Source organism: Heptranchias perlo, chromosome 17 (assembly GCF_035084215.1).
Source record: "Heptranchias perlo isolate sHepPer1 chromosome 17, sHepPer1.hap1, whole genome shotgun sequence".
Taxonomy (NCBI): domain Eukaryota; kingdom Metazoa; phylum Chordata; class Chondrichthyes; order Hexanchiformes; family Hexanchidae; genus Heptranchias; species Heptranchias perlo.
Genome location: NC_090341.1, coordinates 23,171,237 through 23,196,916, shown reverse-complemented (window position 1 = coordinate 23,196,916; position 25,680 = coordinate 23,171,237). Strand labels below are relative to the sequence as shown.

Below are 25,680 nucleotides of genomic sequence, written 5' to 3'. Positions count from 1 at the left end.
TTATACAGGCAGCACAATGATGTCAGCATGGTTCCTCATCTTTTTGATTTGTCATCCTTATAAGTTCAATGGAGATGGATGATATGTGCCTGTGATTAGAGAAATACTCACATGTGTACTGCTCGTCTAAAATGCCAGAAGGAGCATTTAATTAAAATCAATAATTTGCGAAAGTTTTTCCAAGACCACTTGCTAAGCAAAATAGATTTAGATTGAGTGGTTTTAGAAATCTCTTGTTTTTTTTTACTGTCACAACAGAAATAATGGCCTTTTAGATAAAGCTTGTTTCAGATTTTAGTGCCAGAATTTGTAAACCATACTCTGCGTCAGATTAAACAGTCTTATTTCCATCTATTCCAGTCCACGCATTTTATTATAGCTCCTACTGTAACTCTTTATTTAGGTATTTTGCACTAAGTTAAATGAAGCCGGCATTCCACACGATGTGACAAATGGGATCTTCTCAAACATTTCCTCGATCTATTGCTTTCATGACCAATTTCTCCTACCAGGATTAAAGTCAAGAATTACAGAAGAATGGTGAGTAAAGAAAACTAACTATATATGTGAGAAACCTAAACTATGGCTAAGTTTGAAACATTGATAGCGTGCTGCTTACAATTAATTTCAAATGCTTCATTTCTGGGTGTGTGAGTGGAAAGTGACTTGAAGATTTTAAATTACACTAACTGATCATTTTTTAAAAATATGAAAAGATTTTTTACAGAGCATTATTGTCCAGATTAAGTAATGGTTTGTGTTCCAGAACAGTACATTTCAAAATCAGACCGACCATATTTTTATTTTTTTTATATACTTTTGAATAGATTCAGATTTTATTTTTTTAACCTGTGCCCACTGAATTTCACTTTGAAATTCAACAGCAACCAATTCAACCTAAATAGGTTGTGAATTTAGTTCAGTGAACCCAAAAACTGTAAAGTTGGATGCTGGATAGTGGGATGACACATGGAATCCTCTTTCCCATGTTCTGAGTTTGTCCATGTCAAAACATTGGAATAAAATGTATGAGTCGTGAATTCTATGGAGAAATTCTTTAACTGGATTTTAAGAAGCACTGTCATGAGATACATGCAATCAAAGTCACAAGAAAAAAATTTCTTATTGAATGTAATGATCACATATCAATTACAGAATTTACAAAAAGGAAGGAAGCTATTTGGAGATCGACGAGGCTAATATAAACACCTGTTAGGCGTTGAAAGATACAAACTGAAAAATTTAAAATGGTTTCCAAAGCATGCAGGGGAAAAAGGTCAAAGACCAGGGGCAAGTCAGAACCACAATAGCAAAGGACATTTCTTAGAAAGGATAATAACGCTTTGCAGATTTTAGTCATCACATTGATAATATTTGCTGAATTCTTTTATGCTTCAAAATCCATTTACTTGTAAGCATTTTAGCTGCTTTAGCCAGTAAAAACACTGGTCCACGTGTAATAACTGCCTATTTAATGTAAATGTTCACTGTAGCACACAAGACTATATTTAACCCAGTATATGTGCCAGTTGGGCATACTTGGTAGCAGTAGCAGTCCTACCTCTATGCCAAGACATCGTGTTTTTGAACATCACACCAAGATTGAGCATATAATTTAGGCTAACATTCCTATCTTGTGCGCTAACGGGCACTATATTGTCTGAGGTGCTGTCATTCAGATGAAACAGTAATGAAGATCCTATTTTTCTATTCAGGCAGATGTTAAAGATCCTATGTTTCAGGAGGAGAAGTACTCCTGATTTTTTTTGACCAAAATTTTTCCTGCCACATTACCACCAAAAAGAACAGATTAAATGTACTGTTTATTGTATATTACTGGCTGAGGATGGCTGTTGCTTTTAATAAGGCACTATATAATTGCATGCATCTTGATTTATCGAAAAAGGAACAGCTTCTGGATCGTAGGGGACAAAGTCCACTTCTGGGGGAAAAAAAATGTTTATTAAAATATCTGAAATTGACAGTGATATTACCACTTTATATCATACACTGCTTATATCATACAGCACGGGCTCTTGTGTTTTAAATGTGTTAAATATTTTTAAGTCCCTAATAAGTTTGTGATTGGAGACCTTGGCCATAATGCTGACTCATCAGTAATGTGTGAAATCTTTGTGTAATGTGCCAAAAACACACATTCCATGATTGTTTTAATTTTGAAAAATTCAAGTCAAATGAATAAGAGAATGTTTTTCTTTCTTGCTAAGTAGTTTTGACTAACAAACCTGAAAGTTTTCATAGCCTGCACATTCATTGTTTCTGAAGGCCGATAAATGTATACATTGTCACATGAAGGCCTGTGTAGAAATTGAATGAATGATGATTTAATGCAACACTGTTTAGACTTTTATTATTTGTTTTAACAGTGAAGTCCCAAAAGTACTCAGATATTTATCACTGAATTTTCACTGCAGGTTTATTAAACTAAACATTTTACCAATAATAATTGTAGACTTTTTAGTTCAGCCATTTTCCAGGGTGGTTAAATGGTATTTATTGCACAGAGTAAGGTGTTCAAAAGATCTTTTTAAGGAGCAGTTGGAAATGCAATATTTTAACCCCATCTCACCAGATGAATAATCTCCTTGGTTCTCAGAATATAGTGAATCTAGTACAATTCCACATCATGGTCAACAACCAGCAAGTTTCTTATTAAATATATCCCCCTGATATATTTAAGATATATATGGGAGGGGAAGGTAGAGCAGGGTTGGGGAGGTTCCTGATTATAACAATGGCACCCACAATTTTTTTTTAAATCAGCAGCTACATAGATTTTATTTATTTAAATTTAATTTCATATCTAATATTTTTTGATTTGCATTAAGATCTAGCTGGGGTAGATGTTGCCACACAGAGTTGGGGCTAGCGGTGCAGGAGGATGGCCCATATCAGCGGAGGTGGTCATTTTTTGGAGCAGGTGTCATGATCATGGCGGAAGTATGGAGCAACTTTGAAGGGGGCGGTGCAGGGAGGGAAGCAGATTGAAGATGACGGGGCAATTCAGAGCTAGGGGGCACAGCTGAGTCTGCAGTATAGGAACAGGAGCAGGTCATTCAGACCCTGGAGCCTGTTCTCCCCCTGCCGCCCCCCCCCCCTTTGCCATTCATTCAGATCATGGCTGATCTGTATCTTAACTCCATTAACCCACCTTGATTTCATATTCCTTAATACCATTACCTCACAAAAATCTATCAATTTTTGATTGATCTAGCCTTAACTGCTTTTGGAGGGGTGGGGTGGGGGGGGGGGGGGCTGGTGTTGGGCAAGAAGAGTTCAGATTTGATTTCCACCACTCTTTGTGTGAAGAAATGCTTCCTGACATTACCCCTGAATGGCCTAGCTCTAATTTTAAGGTTATGCCCCCTTTTCTGGACTTCTCCACCAGAGGAAATAGTTTTTCTCTATCTACCCTATCAAATCCTTTAATTATTTTAAATACCTCAATTATATCATTCTTTAATCTTCTACACTTAAGGGAATACAAGCCTAGTCTATGCAACCTGTCCTCATAATTTAACCCTTTTAACCCCGGTATTATTCTGGTGAATCTGCGCTGCACCCCCTCCAAGACCAATATATTCTTCCTGAGGTGCACTGCCCAGAACTGAACGCCATACTCCGGATGCTGTCTAACCAGAGCTTTATACAAAAGTAGCATAACTTCCACCCCTTAGAATTCCAACCCCCTTGAGATGAAGGCTAACATCCCATTAGCCTTTTTAATTATTTTTTGTACATGCCCACTAGTTTTTAGTGATTTCTGTACATGGATCCCTAAATCTCTCTGCTCTTCCACAGTTCCAAGCTTCTCACCATTCAGAAAACACTCTGATCTATCTTTCTTGGATCCAAAGTGGATGATCTCACACTTTCCAACGTTGAACTGCATCTGCCACAGTTTTGCCCACTCAGTTAATTGAGTAAGGGAGCAACTACATGGGCGGGGAGTTGGCGAGTGGGGCGGAGGCTGAAATAAACGGTGGGGGCAGTTGGACTAGAACCATGCCAACAAATGTAAGGCATCTTACAACACCAGGTTATAGTCCAACTGTTTTATTTGAAAATCACAAGCTTTCGGAGGCTTTCTCCTTCGTCAGGTGAGTGTGTGATTTGGATTCCATGGAAGGCAACCCTCCATGGAAACCGAATCCCACACTCACCTGACGAAGGAGAAAGCCTCCGAAAGCTTGTGATTTTCAAATAAAACAGTTGGACTATAACCTGGTGTTGTAAGATTCCTTACATTTGTCAACCCCAGTCCATCACCGGCATCTCCACATCATGCCAACAAAGCCAGTGAAGGAAGGAGGGGGGGTGAGACACACTTTGAGCAAGGTTTGCTGCCAGGGATGGGGGTTGTGAGTGGCCCAGGTGGCTGCAGTAGGGGATTGCAGGGTGGAAGAATGGGGCAGTTAAGTGTATGTTTCAGTTGTTAAAAATGGAGAAATGTAAATTTAAAACTTGGAGCTGTTTGGGGCTACTGACTGGAAGAGGGATCGTACTGCTTTGGGTAGCACTGTGCCTTTTGCAGTCAAGAAATGATTGTTTTCTGTGCTACAGTAATAAGCTCCTTGTTGTACCATAATCATTGATTACAATTAATAAATATTATTAATAGTTAAACTTTAACCATTTTTTTTTGTTATGCTTAGCGGTTTGGTTCTTGATGCTAGTAGGTGGAGGAAAAGTTTTTTTTTTCTTGTAGAAATAACTCTATTTTCTTATTTGACATTTGAAAAATACTGTTTGGTTTTCAAAAAAAAATTCAGGTTTATATATTTTTTTAAAAGCTCCTGTTATACTCAGTGTAGAGTTTGATACCCATCTTAATGCCTTTTAGTGATCTTACTGATACCACTGTCAAGAAAATTTAATACGGGTAGTACCTCAAATAGGCAGATATGCTCATATTATAGGCCATTTTTAAAATCTCACCTAAAAAGGTGTAAATAATTTATTTTTAGGCTCAAAAAGTACACTCTTGTTAGTATTATTTTCTATAACGAATTAGAATATTAGTTTATAAAGCAACCCAGAGGAGTACATGTTAATAAGCTGCAATATTTTTGGATGTAGGTTTTCACTCACGATTCTCTATTAGTCAAGGTTCTGATCTTGGTAGATTGTCGAAGCTATTACGGTGCTCCTTCACAGGGAAGGAAAGGAAAATTGGAGTTTAGGTCTATCAGTGATACTCCAGCATACCTCTTGTGGCCAGTTATAGAGGTTTATGCATAAGTTGTCTGCCTGCTCTATCACTTATTGGTACATGTTCATGAAGTGCTCATTTTTAAGAAATTACTGAACAAAAATTTGACACCTAAAACTACAAAATTGTGGTAGAGCAGGATGGAGGCATGATTTGGTTCATTTTACACCCAACACACTGAAACTTCACATTTTTGCTACAAACTTAATCAAACTGTAATAGTTTTGATTTCTCTGTTAATTGCAGGGATAAAAACCCTCGAATAGGTGATATTCTTCAAAAACTGGCTCCTTTCTTAAAGATGTATGGGGAATATGTAAAGAATTTTGACCGAGCAATGGACCTGGTGAACTCCTGGATGCAGCGATCATCTCAGTTTAAGTCTATCATTCAGGACATTCAAGTGAGTTCTCCACATTCCGTAAGAATATGCGTATTTGCTTCCAAAGTTAGTACATATTTGTATTTTGATTCCAGAATTATCCAGGCATACAGGGGTATGCATATGTATACAGAAAGAATGTGATATTTTGAACTTATTTGCTATGCAATTGGGCCTGGCACTTCACTTCTCTTATAATTTCCCACCAGTTGAGGTTATATATATGAAGTTTGGATCGAGAACAAAACCAGGTTTAAACTACAACATCCTAGAAATGGAGATGAACTTTTCCAGAAAAGTAGAATTTTATAAGATAAATAGATTCCTTTCCACTTCATATATATTCCCAGGCACTGATACCAATGCAAATTTTACGGCAAAAAAAGCCTTTCTAATTGTAAGATGGGCGCATACATGCTCGTGATGTCATTCTTGTGTACAGGCCACCTTATTGACTGAAATTGCAACTAAAAATAATGATTACATAAATGTAAGTTGTTGGTATGCAATCCAAGCAAGGTCTAAAATTGGATACATGCACAAATCTGAAAGCCCATACATGTCCAAGTCCTCAAATTGTGCACCTATGGCATCAAGAGTCCTTGGTCTTGGTTAGTGTAGCATAAAAGAAGTTCGTCGCAACCTGCCCGTGACTATCTGTCAACTTGCACTGAAATGATTTCAAATTGTTCTGAATATTAAGTTTTAGCTTGGAAGGTTAACTGTGCTGAAAATGCAAAATGGATTTTTGTCACGATTGTTCTAACCAAGACTGCCACAACCTGATAAATCAAATTATAATTGCAGTGGGAATAGCCGGTGTGACATCAAGAGTGATAATGTACATTGATTTTAGGGGCTGTCCTGGTCTATTGCAGTAAAACTGAGACAAAGAGCAGCAAAGGACTGATTATGGCAGAGAAATCATGTAAAAATCGAATTGAAAGAAATTAGAGATAAAATAGGTGGTATAATAGAAAGGAATAGATTGAAATCAGAGTACATGGAAAGGGAAAAATATAATTAATTGCTTATTTTTCATTCATGGCAATAGAATAATGGAGTCTTCAGAACTAAACTTTGTTATGGACAGACATTCGTCCATTTTGTCTCAGTACTAATTACATGTTAGAGAATAGATCCAGGAGTTGTCATAGATACTCATTTCTAAAGTGTAATTAAACATTGGCACAAGAAGTATGACATTTACATGGTATATCCTTAACAACAATTTCCCAGTCATTTCTATGGAAGTGTATTTGATAAATTGTTAATTAATCATTATATGTGAATAATTTATTTTGTAACATTGTACAAAAAGAAGTCCTTGTTTATAAAATAGCTGTTCTCTCATTTTTGTAAGAATTTGTTCAAGAATTTTAAAAACGTAGAAATCAGAGGCACTTCATATCCATTTGACAAATGCTTTTAATTGAAATTGATCAAGATTTTTGGAATACTTTCTTCAAGGTGAACCCAATAGACTTCATGCGAACTGTCGACAAAATTGTACTGTTGGATGAAATTTTTATTAGGTTTAGTTTAAGGACCTTCTACCTATGTGGCTAGAGGTGCAAAGCTAATTTTCTGCAGTTGCCATGAAAATGCTAATGTTTAGTTTGCTCTTGATGCTCATCAACAGGAGATAAGTAATAACCAAATTTTTGAAGAATTGGTGGCTCTCTCTTCCAGTTGAAAAAGGAAGCTATTTGTGCTCATCAAATTGAAATCTTCCCAGTTGCTTAAAAATGATTTTTTCTTTAAAGTTCTTTCCCCTTTTCAGGTTGGAAATTACTTTATTTGGAGATAGAACATTTCTCAATCTCACTGTGCATCAAAATTACCAGTTATTAAATGGCTATGTGCAGAGTTACTCGAGCAGGATGAATGGATGAAGATTGTGTTTTTTTTTATTCGTTCATGGGATGTGGGCGTCGCTGGCGAGGCCGGCATCTATTGCCCATCCCCAAATGCCCTTGAGAAGGTTGTGGTGCGCCACCTTCTTGAACCGCTGCAGTCCGTGTGGTGAAGGTTCTCCCACAGTGCTGTTAGGAAGGGAATTCCAGGATTTTCACCCAGCGACGATGAAGGAACGGTGATATATTTCCAAGTCGGGATGGTGTGTGACTTGGAGGGGAACGTGCAGGTGTGTTGTTCCCATGTGCCTGCTGCTCTTGTCCTTCGAGGTGGTAGAGGTCGCGGGTTTGGGAGGTGCTGTCGAAGAAGCCTTGGCGAGTTGCTGCAGTGCATCCTGTGGATGGTACACACTGCAGCCACGGTGCGCCGGTGGTGAAGGGAGTGAATGTTTCGAGTGGTGGATGGGGTGCCAATCAAGCGGGCTGCTTTGTCCTGGATGGTGTCAAGCTTCTTGAGTGTTGTTGGAGCAGCACTCATCCAGGCAAGTGGAGAGTATTCCATCACACTCCTGACTTGTGCCTTGTAGATGGTGGAAAGGCTTTGGGGAGTCAGGAGGTGAGTCACTCGCCACAGAATACCCAGCCTCTGACCTGCTCTTGTAGCCACAGTATTTATGTGGCTGGTCCAGTTACGTTTCTGGTCAATGGTGACCCCCAGGATGTTGATGGTGGGGGATTCAGCGATGGTAATGCCATTGAATGTCAAGGGGAGGCAGTTAGACTCTCTCTTGGAGATGGTCATTGCCTGGCACTTATCTGGCGCGAATGTTACTTGCCACTTATGAGCCCAAGCCTGGATGTTGTCCAGGTCTTGCAGTATGCGGGCTCGGACTGCTTCATAATTTGAGGGGTTGCGGATGGAACTGAACACTGTGCAATCATCTACGAACCTCCCCATTTCTGACCTTATGATGGAGGGAAGGTCATTGATGAAGCAGCTGAAGATGGTTGGGCCTTGGACACTGCCCTGAGGAACTCCTGCAGCAGTGTCCTGGGGCTGAGATGATTGGCCTCCAACAACCACTACCATCTTCCTTTGTGCTAGGTATGACTCCAGCCACTGGAGAGTTTTCCCCCTGATTCCCATTGACTTCAATTTTACTCGGGCTCCTTGGTGCCACACTCGGTCAAATGCTGCCTTGATGTCAAGGGCAGTCACTCTCACCTCACCTCTGGAATTCAGCTCTTTTGTCCATGTTTGGACCAAGGCTGTAATGAGGTCTGGAGCCGAGTGGTCCTGACGGAACCCAAACTGAGCATCGGTGAGCAGGTTATCGGTGAGTAAGTGCTGCTTGATAGCACTGTCGACGACACCTTCCATCATTTTGCTGATGATTAAGAGTAGGCTGATGGGGCGGTAATTGGCCGGATTGGATTTGTCCTGCTTTTTGTGGACAGGACATACCTGGGCAATTTTCCACATTGTCGGGTGGATGCCAGTGTTGTAGCTGTACTGGAACAGCTTGGCTGGAGGCGCAGCTAGTTCTGGAGCAACTATTCTGCACACAGCAAGCTCTCACCATCAGCAATAAGATGAATGTTTTTGGTGTGTTCGTTGAGGTTGGAATTTTAGCTCAGAAACTGGGAGAAATCCCTGTTCTTCGAAAGTGCAGTGGGAACTTCAAAATCAACCAAAGTCATTGGAACAGGCAGACAAGGCCTCAATCTTATCTGAAGGACGGCACCACTGACAATGCAGCACTCCTTCAGCACTGCGGTAGAATCTTTGCTTAGGTTACATGCACAAGTCCTGGAGTCGGATTTTAACTCTCAAACTTCTGACTGTGAGATGAGAGTGCTACCAGCTGAGCCCAGCTAATAATTATACCAATGATTAAACTATTCTCTAACAATAGCTGCAGCACTAAAGCACAGCAAAACCTTGGTCAGTCCACTGGCTAAGAGAAGGTAAATAGGACAATTTTCTCAAAATTCACAATAGTTAACAAGAGGATTGGAAGGTTGCAAATGCTGCACCGTTATTCAAAAAGGGAGAATGGGACAGAACAAGTAACTACAGACTAATGAGTTTGCCATTAGATGAGATAATTGCTTGAATGTGCTATCAGGAATAGGGTAAATGAGCACTTGAAAAAAATATATAATCTGGGGAGATTTGCCATAATTTTGTGAAAACTAGGGCGCTAACAGTTCTTTGATAGAGACACTGGAATGTGGGAGGAGAATGAAAGGAAGTCATATACATGGATTTTCAAATGGCATTTGATCAAGCTCATCACAAGATTATTCGATAAAATTAAGTTGCATGGATAGGAAATTGGTTGGAATGTCGAAGCGGAGCAGATTAAAAAATGTAAATGGAGTGGGGGGGGTGCATTCTTGGATTGGCAAACGGGTTGGGCTGCACCCCAGCCTTTAATAGAGATCTGATAAAATGTTGTGTAAATCATAAGAGGTATAAAATATAAAAGCAAGGAAGTACTGCTGCATTAATATAGAGCAATTATCAGAGCAATTTGGGTGCCTTACCTTAGGAAGGATCTACGAGCCTTGGAGAAAGTCCAGAGATGATACCAGGCTAGGATGCCAATGCTTCTAGCAGAAGAGGTAAAGTAATTAAGCTTAAGTGTGATGAGAAGTAATCATGATTTTAAGGCTTCAGCAATCTGAAAATGACCAGTAAAACCACAGATTCTATATTGCATTTCACATAATTTCTGATCTCAGCAACGTACCATACGCCAGGCTGGAATTTTCATATTAGAAATAAACAAACATTTTATAAAAAAGCAGAAGTTTTAAAATGAGTTCATTTCTATTGAGATTTTGATCCCTATATATTTATATGCTTAAAGTTGTGGGATCATGTAGCTTCTTAAAATAAAAGCACAACTTTACATCAAAAAACTCATTGTTACGAGACTCTTCCTACATAGCTTAATGCAGGATTGTATACACAACTAAACAACTATATGTGAAACATTGTATGTGGGAAGAGCACATGGAACTGTTGCAGTTCTCCAATGATATTGACAAGTGACTTCTTGGATCATCAATGCACTAAACCAACATGGGTGAAGGCAGTTTCTCAGGGTTCCCAATCTCAGCTGTGTTGCCAAGGGAGAAGCAGAGTTGAAGCAAAATACTTCCCCCACAGGGACTCAGGAGGAAGGGAAAATTTGAGAATGTCTCAACACATGGCTGCTTTCACAAATCTCGCAGCTGGACCAGAGGCTTGGGAATAAAGAGCAATATTCAGCCCTAGCTTCACATTGGCTACAAGATACAAAATGTATCCTGGTGAAATTACGAGTTATTGTTCTTATTGATTTGAGATGTATGGTCTGTGATTGTTTTGTTTGACCAATGAATTTGTTTAACTGATTTAACAGAAGCAAGACGTTTGTGGTAACCTGACACTGCAACACCACATGCTGGAGCCAGTGCAACGCATTCCCCGTTACGAGCTTCTTCTGAAGGATTACTTAAAGAAACTACCTGAAGACTCTTTGGATAGGAAGGATGCAGAGAGTAAGAAATAAACCTCTTCAAAAAGAAACATTTAGTCTATTCTATATGAATATGAACACACCATTTAAGCCTGAATTTTTTTTGTGTGCTGTTATAGAGTACATTCCTGAACCACTTTTTGGGAGACATTTCTGCTATTAAGTTCAAAATCGTTGAGCCAGTAATTGCTCCCGAAATAACGGAGCAGCTCAACAGCGCGCTCCGTTTTAATAGCGAATAGAAGGAGCAAGTTCCCACGTTTGCACATGCGCACTAAAACGCAGAAATCGTGAACTTGCACCTATTGGTTTGCTGGCAATTTGACAGCTTCGAATTAAAGGGCCATCATACATTGCAATCAGAGAAATCATTGAAAAATCGCAAATTTACTCATCTGCCCAGCTGGAAAGAAACTAATCACGCCATCAAACAGGTACGCTTGAAAATATCAGGTCTAAACTAAGTTTTAAAAGCACGGTTAGTCTTGATGACTGCCAAACAACTAAAAATTAAATTTAAAAAATGCGGAGTCTCAGATCTCTCCTTATTTTAATAATTTTTGGTCTTATATAAAAAAAATTAAAAATTTTATTTTTCCCTTCTGTCTCTTTTTAATTCAATTATTTCTTTGGCTTTTGTAAATAAAAATTTAATTTTTTTAATAATGACATCCAGAATACTAACTTTAAATGAATGAAGTCTGCTTGCCTGCTTGAGCAATGCAGCCTGAATCTGTGGGTGTGACTTCTCTTCCTGACAGATTTTGTGGGTGTGTCTTCTATTCTCACATACTGTTTCATGCATGTCAACTCACGCTGCTCAGAGGCTGGGTTGATAGCGCACAATTTTTTTACAGTTCAAAATCGCACAATTTGACGCCACAGAGCCCACAGTAAGTATTTTTGTTACTTTAATTCGCAGGAGCTGCATTGAGCGGTGCCACGCGCTCTGCGCGATTTCTGGCCCGTTATTTGTTTTACTGTGTTTCTGGTGTGTTTTGCACCAAATTATGTTGGTGCTTCATGTAATGCATAAAGATTGAAAAAAAATATTTCTTACCTGGTCATCATACAGAAGGCAGAATAGTCATTCACATCTGATGCCTGATAGTATGAGGGTGAGTTTGCGTCACTGTTGCCCAGTTGCATTCTGTATGTATATCTGTGGAAGAAGAGGATGGAGGGAATTCTCCTACTTCCTTTCTTTTTACACTCTCTATACTCTCTCCTCTCTTTCACTTTCTCCCTTTTCTGTTTGTCTCCTTTTCAGGCAGTCTCTTTTCTCCTCCTCCCCCCCCCCCCCCCCCCACCCCAATCTAGATTGAACCTTTAAATTTGACTTCATGTATGTTTATGTTTTACAATCTCCAAAGACATAGTCCAAGGAAACCAGAACTTTAATATTAGATATTTACATCTACTATTGGGGATTTAGCAGCCAAAAATTGGTCCATACAGTTACTTTGAAAGTTTGGCACTTGCTGCAATTCTAAATTCCCCCACCTTGATAATTTATCTGCCTTCTGAACTACATAATTCTGATTCTTGTTTCTTTGTCTGTTTTCTCTGCTGCTTCTTCCTGGTCCTATTTTGATCTGGGAGTTGGAGACTTTTTTCATATCATATTTGTGATATCATCAGATTCAATATTTGCTTCAAAATTGTTGGTCTCAGCTTATTTAAGAAGTTTCCACTATTGTTAGTAAAACCAACTTTAATATATTTTATTAAATGTAAATATTATAAACTGTTCAATCAATGTAATTCCCCTTTTGTCTCAACATTTTAAAATGTGAATTTAATCCAGAGTTAAAGACTGCTCTCTGTGATAGCTGCAACACTGGAACTTTTAATCTAAATCTCATACAAAGAGACCTGTTCCCCAAAGATATTTATGCATCTTGTCTATTTTTAACTTTTTTATATCAATTGAGTTATTGTCATTGAAAATATTGAAAATAGATTAAATCACATAGGATTATGGCGATGCCATTAACACTCTCCATTTCAGCTCTGTACATCAGCAGTATTAAGGAGAACATGTACTTGCATGTCGTCTTACAAACAAAACAGTGTCTGAAATGCGAGTAGGCCAAAATCTGTCATAGCAATGAGAAATGATCAGTGTCCATACAAATGAATTAAATTGTAGTGGTAATAATAATCATGTCTCACTGTTGTCCAGAGCATGGCCTTTAGTAAATTTGGTATAAAGTAGAACATTGCCCAGATGAAAGAAAACAAAGGATGGTTACCATTTTTAATTGGGCAATTGTGCTCAACTAAGTAGCTCAGGGATTGACTCTGGAACTCTTGCTGCTTGTGATATTTATAAATAATTGTAATGGGACCATTGTGGAAAAAAAAGTGGTGAGAGTTAGGTGTAGAGATAGCCTCAGCTGTAGGTGTGCTGCTGAGCTGCTAGTTATTGCTGATTGCTGGTGGCTGTGCTGCTGCTACTAAGTGGACCTGGAGAGTTGGAGAGGAAAGAGGCAAGAATGTCTTAAGTTTGCAAATGTTATCAAGTTGTGTGTGAAAATGGAATGTTCTAGGAAAAGAGATGAAGCTGAGATCTACAGACTCTTAGCAACTGGACAGATAGATAAGTGGCAGGTGGCAATTATTAATTTGTGTACAGTTTAAAAATAGCAAACATGATTACAGAATGAATGGTGTATCATTGAGGTGAATAACAAAAAGACCTGGGGGTATTAGTTGATCAAATATTGAATGTTTCCTCAGCACATTGTATGAAAAATATTAGAGCAGTTAAAATATTATGTGTTCATCCAGGAACCATGCATCTCAGGAAGGTTTAAGATCATTAGACTAATACAAGCAGCTGTGGGAGCATGGAAAAATGATTAAAGCAGTGTGGTAAAGGATGTGATTCAGGTTTTAAATAATGACTCTGTTATGTGTGGAGAGTAGTAAGAACCAGGCTGAAGGTAACATAATGAGTTTGTACTAATACTTGTTTATACTGCAGATGGGAGCAAAGTGAATTTTAGGCATTTGGTGATCACAAAACCTAGCTTTTGGTTGGTTTTTGGTTTGAAATAAATTGTGGAGATTCTGAGTAACTCTAGTGAGCTCCAAATGCTGAACTTGTAAAGGCAAAAACATAGCTGTCATCCACCTGCTTGTATCTTTGCTCATGGAATGGTCCTGTCTTCGAACTTAGCTGATCACCTGCTCTTGAAATCAGACTTGTTCTCGTAAGATAGATGCAGATTGGGAAGGTCATTCAATTCATGTTAGCTCATTCATCCAGAAAGACTGATTGCTACATTTTTTTTGTTTTGTCTATAGTCCTATTGTCACAGTAGTGTTTTACCTAACTTTAGGCTTAAAGGCTCAGATGTGATGCTTCCCATGGTAAAATAGCCTGCTAATGCTCACTATTTAGGCTCACGTATGTGAATCGGCAGTTGGATGAGATATCAGAGGGTGACCAATGTCCATGGATCCATACCATGATATGAGTCAATGCTTTAAGCAAATTGGATGAAGAGGGAAATATATTCTTCAAGTTCCCTTTTAAATGCAGAAGGAGCTGTATAGATTCAAAAATGTAGTTTTATAAACTGAATTTTATCAAATTACACATGTAGTTGACTGAATAGATTATTTTTTATTTCAGAATCATTGGAGCTTATTTCAACGGCAGCTAACCATTCCAATGTGGCAATTAGGAAAATGGTGAGAAAATTGCTGCAAAATTTTGCACCACACTTGTTGCATTGTATACTTTCCATTGGGATCCAGGTTCTATGATCCCGATGAGTAATGGATTCTACAGAAGTAGAATTGCCTATTGTATATTGTCCATGCATTTATATGTTTTTGTTGCAATTACTTATATATTTTATAATTTATCACCCTAGTCCTTTCAGCACAAAAAACAATCAATTTGAGGCAACATTCATTAACCAGCCAGTTTCAGTTCTCCTCGTTCTTTAAACAGTGGCATTTTCTGGTTATGCAAGTTCTTTCCTGTCTTTTGCAGAAACGTATCAACCACTGCGATTAATGGGGGCACACACATTCTGTTGGGCAGTTCAGCAGCAAAGAAGCTTTTGCACCACATTTCTTGAACACGTCTACAAGCATTTCATGTATTTGTACTGTGAGAGTGAACTGTGTGACTGGAACTATTCACCTGTAACATCTGGACCTTTTATTGCGGTACACATTTCACTGTCATATGCTGCAAATGCAGATACCTTTATCTGGGCCCCCAGTCCTTAGTTTGTGGGAAAAACAATTAGCCCTTGTGCCCAGAGACTCAACCCTGTAGCAGACAGCATTTGAACTGTCCCTTTACAGTTTTTAGAGTCTTATTTCCTTCCCTTTCACAGATTAATTGCTCAGACTCAGATGTAAGACCAGGAAATGATTACTATTTCCTGCTGATTGCAGGGCATTTATTTGACAGTATTTTCCTTTGGCACCGCAGCACAGCTACTGTCATGCTTAACACTGTCAAACTGTGAGAGCTGGTAGGTAAAGAGTCATAAATTAGTCACTTTCAGAATGTTTAACAGGAACAAAGAGCTTAGTTTAAACCTTTAGTAAGTACCTCGTCCATACAGTATGCTGGGTTACTTTGTTGAGACAAAACTTATGATTTGACTGTGAACTGTAAAACAAGTGATAGAATATAATTTCTATAAATGGATTCTGTATGGAGAAATGTAAATAATTATTTTGATTCTGGTGAACTAAAATGGCATATTTTATATGCTCAGGTTGGAACATTATACAGGTACTTTGCAAAGATTCACTTTGTTTTTAAAAGGAAATGCCTTTAATTCCTGAGTAGTTGCTTCTTCTGCTGCTTGCTTTGCAGAAGTGATCACTGATCATTATTTTGCTAATTTTTTTTGATCTTATGTATGAAGTGCTTCAGAGTAACAAATGGTCAATTTGCACCCTTTTTTAAAATCATGCAATAACATCTACAACCCAAAAAAGAATCCACATAACAACTTCCTTGTATCTGGATAACCATTTGTACCAAATCTTTATATTGACACTTTTGAAGGAAATTGTTGTCTTAAAAATATTTGAAAGGCTTGACTTGGAATGGGAACTACTGTAATTGAGTTTGCCTGCATATAATGCCCTCTGCAGGCAGACAGATGTAGAGTTTAACCCATTTAATTTCATCATTACACCTGTTTCTGCCAATGTTGTTCATACAAACCAGAACACTATAGAGAAATGAAGGCACAAAGTAACGTACTACTCAACCTTTATCTTCAAAAATATATAGAAAACTGATGCTTGTGATTGCAGTGCATGAGTTTGGAGTTTTGTTAGATTTCTACTAGCTAAAATATAGAGGCATTGCTTGCCTGCAGTCTGGGGTCTAGAGGTGCAATGTTTAGCGTGGTCCCATTATGAGCCAAAGAGTGGAGTGCAGCTGGGAATGGTGTAGCAAACATGGAATTGAATGGGGATGGGTAGAACCGGGAGCAGAGCATGTGGTGGTGGGGGAAGGCAAGAGAGCAAAGTATAATAGGGGGCTCGGAAACGGGCCAGGGACAAGGAGGCAAGACATAAAGCACAGCAAAACAGGATGTGACTTTAAAGCATTAGAACATCTTTCATGACTAATAATAAAACTGGCCATTGATGAAGCATTGCCACAATTTCCTGTTTATGCTGTCTTCTCAATCCTGTACCATATCAGACTCAGTAGAAGGTGGCAAGCTTTAGCTGCCTTCTAAGAGATGTCTATCCAAATGGTATTGGTGCAATCTGAGAATTTTAGTCCAGCAATTTGATGTGCACAGAATGACACTGGTGCATTCTAGGAGGCGTTAATTGGTTGAGCCTTTTCATTTGAGCATGACCCACGATAACAAAGGAAGCTGGAAAATGCAGCAGAAGTTAAGGGGCAGATTTGTGGCAGGAAAAAGAATCTTCTTGCAAGGTATTTCCAACATAAAATCACTTCATTAATGGCGTGGTTAGTCTATGTTTTTCGGAGGTTAATTTTTCACATATTATGTTAGAAATGTTGTTTATATGCCTATATATTCAGTTCAGTCAGAAATGAAGATGGCACCTGAAACCAGCTTCAAAAAATAATTTCAGCAATGTGATTTGGGTTGTGGTGTGGCAGCTGCTGCTACCAGATTCGAACCATTAGAAAAAATTGAGGTATTTTGGTTTTGTTCTTGTATGCACCCCATCAACAAGGCTTATTTAACAAATAATAGTTAATGGAGCCAATTATAGAAGAATGGCAAAAATATGTGTGATCCATGCTATACTCAATAACAGAAACTTGCTTTTATGTAGCACCTTTAGCACATAAAGAGTCCCAAGGCACTTTTAGCCTCTGTGATAAGAAAAAAATGAAACTGAGCTAAAGAAGGAGATTTTAGGAGGAGTGACCAAAAACTTGGTTGAAGGGTGGGTTTTAAGGAGGTTCATAAAGGAGGAGAGTTAGGAATTCCAGAACATAGAGCCAAGGCCGAGACAGCTGATGGCAAGGCTGCCAATGATGGGGTGAAAGAAGGGGTGGAGGGGGTGGTGGTGGAGAGGCACCAGAGTCAGAAGAGCAGAGTTCTGGGGAGAGGAGGGTTTGGAGGAGGATAGAGAAGAGGGAGTCCATGAAGGGATTCATACACAACTATACAACTATGACAATTTTAAATTGGAGGAATGGGGGGGAGGGGGGGCAGTGGGAACCCTAGGTCAGCAAGTGATAGACAGGTGGGACTTCGTGCGGGATAGCCTTAATATGGCATCCACATGGTATATTTACCCAACTTGCTTGTCATCCAGGGGATGTACAAAGTGGAGGGAGACACTTTTCAACCGGGAAAGAGATTGAAAATTGATGGGTAAGTTAACCCAGGCTACTAGAAATGAGATCTCAACAAGGATATCAGCTGCAGACCTCTTAGCCCTGGAGGGAGCAGTGCTTAAAATCTATTCAAATTGCATGCCTTCACATATTGGTTGTGCAGTGCACATGCACCAAATTCTGGTGGGTTCATAATTATCAATCTTCTGTTTAGAAACAAGTCCTACAAGCACTCATTGTTTAAAAGCAGTTCCGATGTACAGATTATATCACTTTTTTCTGGTCATTGGGACATAATAGCATTCTGTTCATGTTGACTCTAATGGGGGAAGGTTGGATCATTTTTTGCCAAAGTCAGAAGACTTATTTAAAGGAGTGAGAATCATTGAGACATTTTAAAAGATTTGGAAAATTAGAAAGAACTAAAAAAAAAATGACTGTAATGAAAGGTGGTGTGAGATATGTAAATAGTTAGCTAAAAATTGACTCTATGATGCTTAAACCATTTATTTGAAAAAAAATTGCCACAAATTTGCTGGCCTTTAATGAATTTGAAATTGCTGTGCAGTATTCAGTCAGCATCTTTTGAATAGAAATGAGGAGAGATACTGCAGCATTTCAAAAATATACTTTGGGTAACACTCATTTTTAATTTCATTCTTTATTCTAAATTACAATAAAATAGATGCTTTAAAAATTCTGTGGTATAGGAACAGTATCACTTGTCCAATGTTCAATAGTCTCAAACCCTATTTAAATATTAAGCAGAAAAGTCCTTAGCTCAGTGTGCCACTGTATAGATTTGAAGCAAAGAACAGGTGTGTCATATAGTTGTCTCATTGGTCAGAAGACATGAATTACTTTGCAAAAATGTATTTCTACCCTGACTGCCAAGTCATCGAGTGCACTTTTTTCTATCTGTAGGAAAAGATGCATAAACTACTGGAAGTATATGAAAGGCTTGGGGGAGAAGCAGATATTGTCAATCCAGCGAATGAACTTATAAAAGAGGGGCACATCCAAAAGCTGTCAGCTAAGAATGGTTCAGCTCAAGATCGGTACCTGTTTCTGGTAAGCCAACTAACCCTCAGATTTTTTAAAAATGGTGTTTACATTTTTCTTTGTTTTTCAAGTTTTGGCAGTCAATATCTGTTCCTTCATTAAGGGCATTGAGTTGATTAATTTCTTTATAGCCACTGTCTCTGCCTTTCCATTGGCAAACCTACAGGAGGTATGACATAGTTGGGCTCTGTCAGTTTGCTGTGTTTTTTTTACTGAGACGAAGTTCTCACCACTTAGTGGATTTGTGAAAACCTATAACAGTTTCACCCAACTGAAGCAGACAGTCTGGAGTAAGAGGAGGCAGAAGGTTGTGAACTTTCAACATTTTTTGAGACTGGCTTTATTTTCCCATTTTCCTCTTTGGGGAAATCACTTGTTACTCTCTGTCTATCCACCCTAGAACCTTTGTTGTTGATTTGCAATTGACAAATAGCATAATCTCATTTGAAGGAAGCAGTAAAGAAAGAGCTGCTTTTCACATCGACAACATCCCAAAGTACTTCAAAGCCAGTGTAGTTACTGTTGTATTGTCGGCAGATGTTCAGTACTGTACTGAAGTGGAATGGGGCTTGAACCCACAAACTTATGATTCTGAAATGAAAGTGCTACCACTGAATTAAACTGACATGCATTCACAAACAAAACCAAATAAAATGTCTGAAGAGACAACAGGCACATGCATTGCACTCAATTTGAGTGACAAATTGTCCAAATGACTAAACCAATGTGTGTCACTTGAAAAATCCCTAAAGGCATTTCAGACAAATATATGCAAAGCAATTTCACATGTTGTATAATTTTGTAATTAAGAGTTTGGAAAAGTTTTGTTTTGACAGTGTTCTGTTACTGACTTCTGCAAAGACAAAACTTGATCTCTGGACTGCTTCAATGATTGAACTTTGATTATTGATCACTTGCGAACTGTGCTTATCAATCTAAAATTAATATTAAACCTTGTTTTGTACTGTGGAAATTCAATATCATTTGTAGCAATTTTTGTTGTAAATGTGTTTTTTTTAAACCAAAAGTTAGATCAAATATTTTAATCTGTCTGCCGTCAGCTGCAGACTTCAGCATTTTCAGTCGTCTGTGTGCAACTGGATCAGGATGGATGGATACAATTTGAAATTAAATATTTTTACTTTTTTAGTTCAACAATATGATTCTTTACTGTGTGCCAAAGCTTCGACTAATGGGGCAGAAATTTAGTGTGAGGGAAAGGATCGACATTGCTGGCATGCAGGTTTGTGGCATCATTTGGTTAAATAAATGTTTTACTAATGTATTTATGTATATGTTTTGATAATGTGTTTGGAATAATACAATTTTGTTCTTCAGGTGCAAGAAATTGTGAAATCGAATGTGACTCATACGTTTGCAATAATTGGAAAACAACGATCCTTGGAACTTCAGGCTAGGTATGTGGAAAGTTTTAAATCATTTTAATGATTGTTCTAGTTAAACGATATATTAAATTTGTACAACAAAATTGTATTATATTGAAGCTTGTTAGTTGAATGCTTGGCATCAAGAATAAAATGTGACACAACTATCAGTATAATTAAACCTCCAAAATGTTAATTTTGTAGGACTGAGGAGGAAAGGAAAGATTGGTTTCAGGTATGTAACATGCTGCAAAAGATTTTGTTATTGCTTTGTATTCCAGACAATTCTGTAATTATTTTTAGCTATCTTATGAAACTCTGGTCACTTTTATTAGGTTATCCATGCTACAATTGAAAAGCACAAGCAAAACAGTGAAACATTCAACAAGGCTTTTAATAGTTCCCTTTCAAGGGATGAAGAGTTTCCTCCAGATTCCCCTGTAAGTAGAACAGATCTTTAAGTACCATAATGTATGACTACATTTTAGGCCGGTAAATAAATGAAAAGCAGCCAAAGTAAACAAGATTGAGGATTGGGAGACTACAGATGACACTGAACTCTTTTTGATACCAACATGATCTCAATAATAAAGATTAACAGTTCAGACTGAACATCCAGAGTTAGACAAATCCTAGGTGTGTGATTTTCAGTTATGAGTTTTTTTACCTGAGATGTAGACTGATACTAAAAACATAAATATGATTAAAAGCAGCAACATTGGATGCAAGGCAAGATGCCATTAATGTATTCCTCTTACCTCCTCTTTACCATCTATTCCTGTTGTCTTCTCTGTCAATTTTCTCCTCTTTTGTCACCCTCCTCTTTTCTCCTTTCATAGCTTACTTGGCTGTGAATGAGCACCTTTTCTTATGTTCTCAAAAAGTAAGTCAGCTAGGGAGACAGGGCCATCCTCACATTCAGAACTGTGTAAAAATGTTACTCCAGCTTGATGACCAACATCTCTTGCATCCAATCTTATATCTATGTCCCCTTGTTCTAAATCCTTCAACCACTGGAAAAAGTCTGTCTTTGTCCCATCCTTTCATAATTTTAAACGCTTCCATCAAATCACCCCATAATATCCTCTGTTCTAAACAAAACTGCTCCATTTTTTAAAGTCTTTATTTGTATTTCCTCATGTCGGGCAGCATCCTAGTGAGTCTGTGCTGTTACCATCTCTTATTGCCTCAACATCATTCCTATAGTGTGGCATCCAAAACTGCACACCATACTCCAACTGCGGTATGACCAAGGGTTTATATCTATTTACTATTACATCTCGCCTTTTATGGTCTATACTTCGACCATAAAACCCAGTATTCCATTGGCTTTTTTTTGTGGCCTTATTCATTTGGGGTGCTACTTTTAATGTCTTTTGAACCTGAACCGCTCCAAATCCCTCTGCTCTTCCACATCACTGAATCTTTCCACATTCAAAGTATAATTTTTTTTACCAAAAATGTACCACCTTATGTTTACTGACACTGAATTCCATCTGCCACATTTCTGCCCATTTACCGTCTTATTAATATCCTCGTAGCTACCTTTGGTCCTCAGAATTATTTACTATGCCTCCTAAGGGTGGTAGAAGTTTGGAACTCTCTTCTGCAAACAGCAATTGATGCTAGCTCAGTTGTTAATTTTAAATTTCAGATTGATAGATTTTTGTTAGCCCCATGTTCCTTAATACCTTTGGTTAAGACAGGTATATGGATTTAGGTCACAGATCAGCCATGATCTCATTAAATGGCAGAACAGGCTTGAGAAGCTAAATGACCTCCTCCGGTTCCAATGTTCCTATGTCCTATTTCAGTATTGTCTGGCAATCTGGACACCACTCCCACTGGTCCTCTATTAAAATCATTGCTGTACACAGTGAACAGAAGTGGTCCCAGAACAGGACCCTGTGAAATGCTGCTACCCACTTGCAAACCACTCTGAGTAACTCCCCTTGACTCCAATTCTGCTTCCTCCCTTCTAACCAGTTTTCAATCCAATTTGCTACCCATCATCTAATTCCATACCCCTACATAAGAACTTGGAACAGGAATAGGCCATATGGCCCCTCGAGCCTGCTCTGTCATTCAGTAAGATTGTGGCTGATCGTCTACCTTAACTCCATTTTCCGGCCCTATCCCCATATCCCTTGATTCCCTTACCATCCAAATATCCATCGACCTGTCTTGAATATACTCGAGGAGCATCCACAGCCCTCTGGAGTAGAGAAATCCAAAGATTCACAACCCTTTGAGTGAAGAAATTTTTCCTCATCTCAGTCCTAAATGGCCAAACCCTTATTTTGAGACTATGACCTCTAGTTCTTGACTCTCCAGCTGGGGGAAACAGCCTCTCAGCATCTATCCTGTCAAATCTTCTTACGTGCTCCTCTAAATTCCCAATTTTATACTCTGTCCAACACTATAACTACTGTTATGAGGTCTATAAATGACTCCCACCAGTGTTTTCCACCCCTTGTTATTTCTTAGCTCCACCCATACTGATTCTAAATCCTGATTTTCTGAGCTGAGATCCTGTCTTACTACTTCCTTTATCTCATCCTTTATTATCAGGACTACCCCCCCCCCCCCCCCACTCCTTTCCCATTTGCCTATCTGTTCTAAAAGTCAAGTACCCTGGACTATTTAGTACCCAACCGTGGTCATCCTGCAACCACATCTCAGAAATGGCTACTAGATCAAACCCATTTGTCCCATTAATTCATCTATCTTGTTACGAATGCAGATATAGCGCATTTAATTTTAACTTTTTACTATTTTTCCCTGATGTGACCTTAGTCACTAATGCCCTGTTACCTTTGTTAAGCTCTCTGTCCCTTCTTGACACACTCTGCTTGTTTTCACCCAAATCACTACTCTGCTCTACAGCCTTGTCTTTTCTCTTTAGACTTTTAAATTTACCGGTACCTGAATTCCCCCCCCCACCCCACTTCTTAATAGTTTAAAGCCCCATCCACCACCCTAGTTATTCGATTTGCTAGGACCCTGGACCCAGCCCAATTTCAGTGGAGCCTGTACCAACGTAACAGCTCCCTCTTTCTCCAGTACTGGTTCCAGTGCTCCATGAATTGAAACCCCTGCTTCCCACACCACTCTTTCAGCCACACATTTAACCATCTAATCTGTTTGTCTCTATACCAATTTGCGCGTGGCTCAGGTAGTAATCGAGAGATTAACACCTTTGAGGTTCTGCTTTTTAATTTGGACCCGAGCTCCTCAAACTCCCTCAGCAGAACCTCATTCCAAGTTCTACCTATGTCGTTGGTTCCAACGTGAACCACAACAACTGGATCCTTCCCCTCCTGCTTCAAATTGTTCTCCAGCTGCGAGGTGATGTCCTTAACCCTGGCACTGGGCAGGCAACACAGCCTTCGGGACTCCCAGTTGCGGCTGCAGAGAACAGTGTTTGTCCCCCTGACTATACAATCCCCTAACACTACCACATTCCTTTCTACTCCCCCCACTTGAATGGCCTCCTGTACCACGGTGCCCTGGTCAATATGCCCATCCTCCCTGCACTCTTTGTTCTCATCCACACAGGTAGCAAGTACCTCGCACCTGTTGGACAAGGGCAAAGGCCAAGGCTCCTCCACCACTGTACCTGGGGTCCCCTCACCTGCCCCTCTTCGGCTCCAATAGTCTCCTTTGTCAACTTGTTAAAGGCTTTCTGTGATGATACTCAGGTGGGAACAAAACAACATCAGGCATTGATATTGTAGGTGACTATAGTAATATACTCAAGTAAAACTATTTGCAAGAGATAGTTGATGGGACTGTTAGCAAGCCACTTACATTGTGACGTGTAGTGCATATTTGAATCATGTATACTTTGAATGCAATGTGTGATAATACTTTTTGAAGTTGTTCTTTAGTTACTGTATCAAATTCCTTTCAGATTTCTTCTAGCTAATCATTAAAATAAGTTTTCTTTAAAAACCTGCCTCCATTTCTAACTGCTGTAACATACAGCCACTGGTACAGTGATAAACGCATACTACTCAAAGATGCAAGCAGCAGCTCCCATGCTCTTAATCAGGAAATTAATTTCGATAAATTACTGCATAAGGTACATGGTTTACATTGTTGAAGTATTGCAAAGCAAGTTAATGACTTATAGTCATTACAACTTATAGTCACCCCTCCTAATATCTCCTTCTGTGGCTCAACATCTGTTTTTTCTGATTATGCATCTGTGGAATGCCTTGGGATATTTTTCCATGTTTAAGATGTTATATAAATGCAAATTGTTGTTGTACAATTCTCAACGGGTTGACCGTTCAGTGATAATATATTTTGTAAAATTACTTCTGTTTTATAGGTACCAGGTGCGACTTGTGCTGAATCTAACATAGGCGGAGACTGCTCCAGCCCATCTGCTTTGGTATGTGAACATTAAAGTTATCGGCGCTCAATTCGGACTGCAGTGTTACGTATACTTGTGGGGCAGGCACAAGAGCCTTATGCATACTATAGTCCAGAAAATGAGAACTATACAGTCATTATGTGAAACATTTATTACAAATAAATGCTTTTCTGACCCAGTTTATAAAGTAGAACAGAAACTTAGAGTCTTGGAACCATAGAAAGGTTACATCACGGAAGGAGGCCATTCGGCCCGTCGAGTCCATGCTGGCTCTATGCAAGAGCAATCCAGCTAGTCCCACTCCCCCGCCCTTTCCCCGTAGCCCTTCATATCTTTTCCTTTCAAGTACTTATCCCGTTCCCTTTTGAAGGCCATGATTGTATCTGCCTCCACCACCCCCTCAGGCAGTGCATTCCAGATCCTAACCACTCGCTGTGTTTTTTTAAAAAAAAAGTTTTTCCCTCATGTCACCTTTTGTCCTCCTGAACCTTTACCCTTCCGCCAATGGGAACAGTTTCTCTCCATCTACTCTGTCTAGACCCTTCATGATTTTGAATACCTCCATCAAATCTCCTTGCAACCTTCTCCGTTCCAAGGAGAACAACCCCAGCTTCTCCAGTCTATCCATGTAATTAAAGTCCCTCATCCCTGGAATCATTCCAGTAAATCTCTTCTGCACCCTTTCTAAGGCCTTCACATCTTTCCTGAATTGTGGTGCCCAGAACTGGACACAATACTCCAGTTGTGGCAGAACCAGTGTTTTATAAAGGGTCATCATAACTTCCATACTTTCTCACTTTCTCACTTTTTAACCACTTTCTCAACCTGCCCTGCCACCTTCAATGATTTGTGCACACTTACCCCCAGATCTCTCCGTTCTTGTACCCCTTTTAGAGTTGTGCCCTCCAGTTTATATTGCCTATCCTCGTTCTTCCTACCGAAGTGTATTACTTCGCATTTTTCTGCGTTAAATTTCATCTGCCACGTGTCCGCCCATGCCACCAGCCTGTCTATATCCTCTTGCAGCC

At 39.0% G+C, this 25,680-nt stretch overlaps 1 protein-coding gene across 2 annotated transcripts in view; it reads left to right on the top strand.

The window, feature by feature from the left end:
• Positions 1-25,680, top strand: part of LOC137334171 (FYVE, RhoGEF and PH domain-containing protein 3-like) — a 204,991-nt gene that overhangs the window by 141,060 nt on the left and 38,251 nt on the right. For both annotated transcript variants that reach the window (XM_067998730.1, XM_067998731.1), the window contains exons 6-15: positions 404-540; positions 5,480-5,636; positions 10,885-11,023; positions 14,645-14,703; positions 18,749-18,895; positions 20,037-20,129; positions 20,225-20,304; positions 20,476-20,506; positions 20,607-20,711; positions 24,608-24,670. In XM_067998730.1, the coding sequence (XP_067854831.1) occupies positions 404-540; positions 5,480-5,636; positions 10,885-11,023; positions 14,645-14,703; positions 18,749-18,895; positions 20,037-20,129; positions 20,225-20,304; positions 20,476-20,506; positions 20,607-20,711; positions 24,608-24,670 (1,011 nt within the window). The remainder of the gene's footprint in view (positions 1-403; positions 541-5,479; positions 5,637-10,884; positions 11,024-14,644; positions 14,704-18,748; positions 18,896-20,036; positions 20,130-20,224; positions 20,305-20,475; positions 20,507-20,606; positions 20,712-24,607; positions 24,671-25,680) is intronic.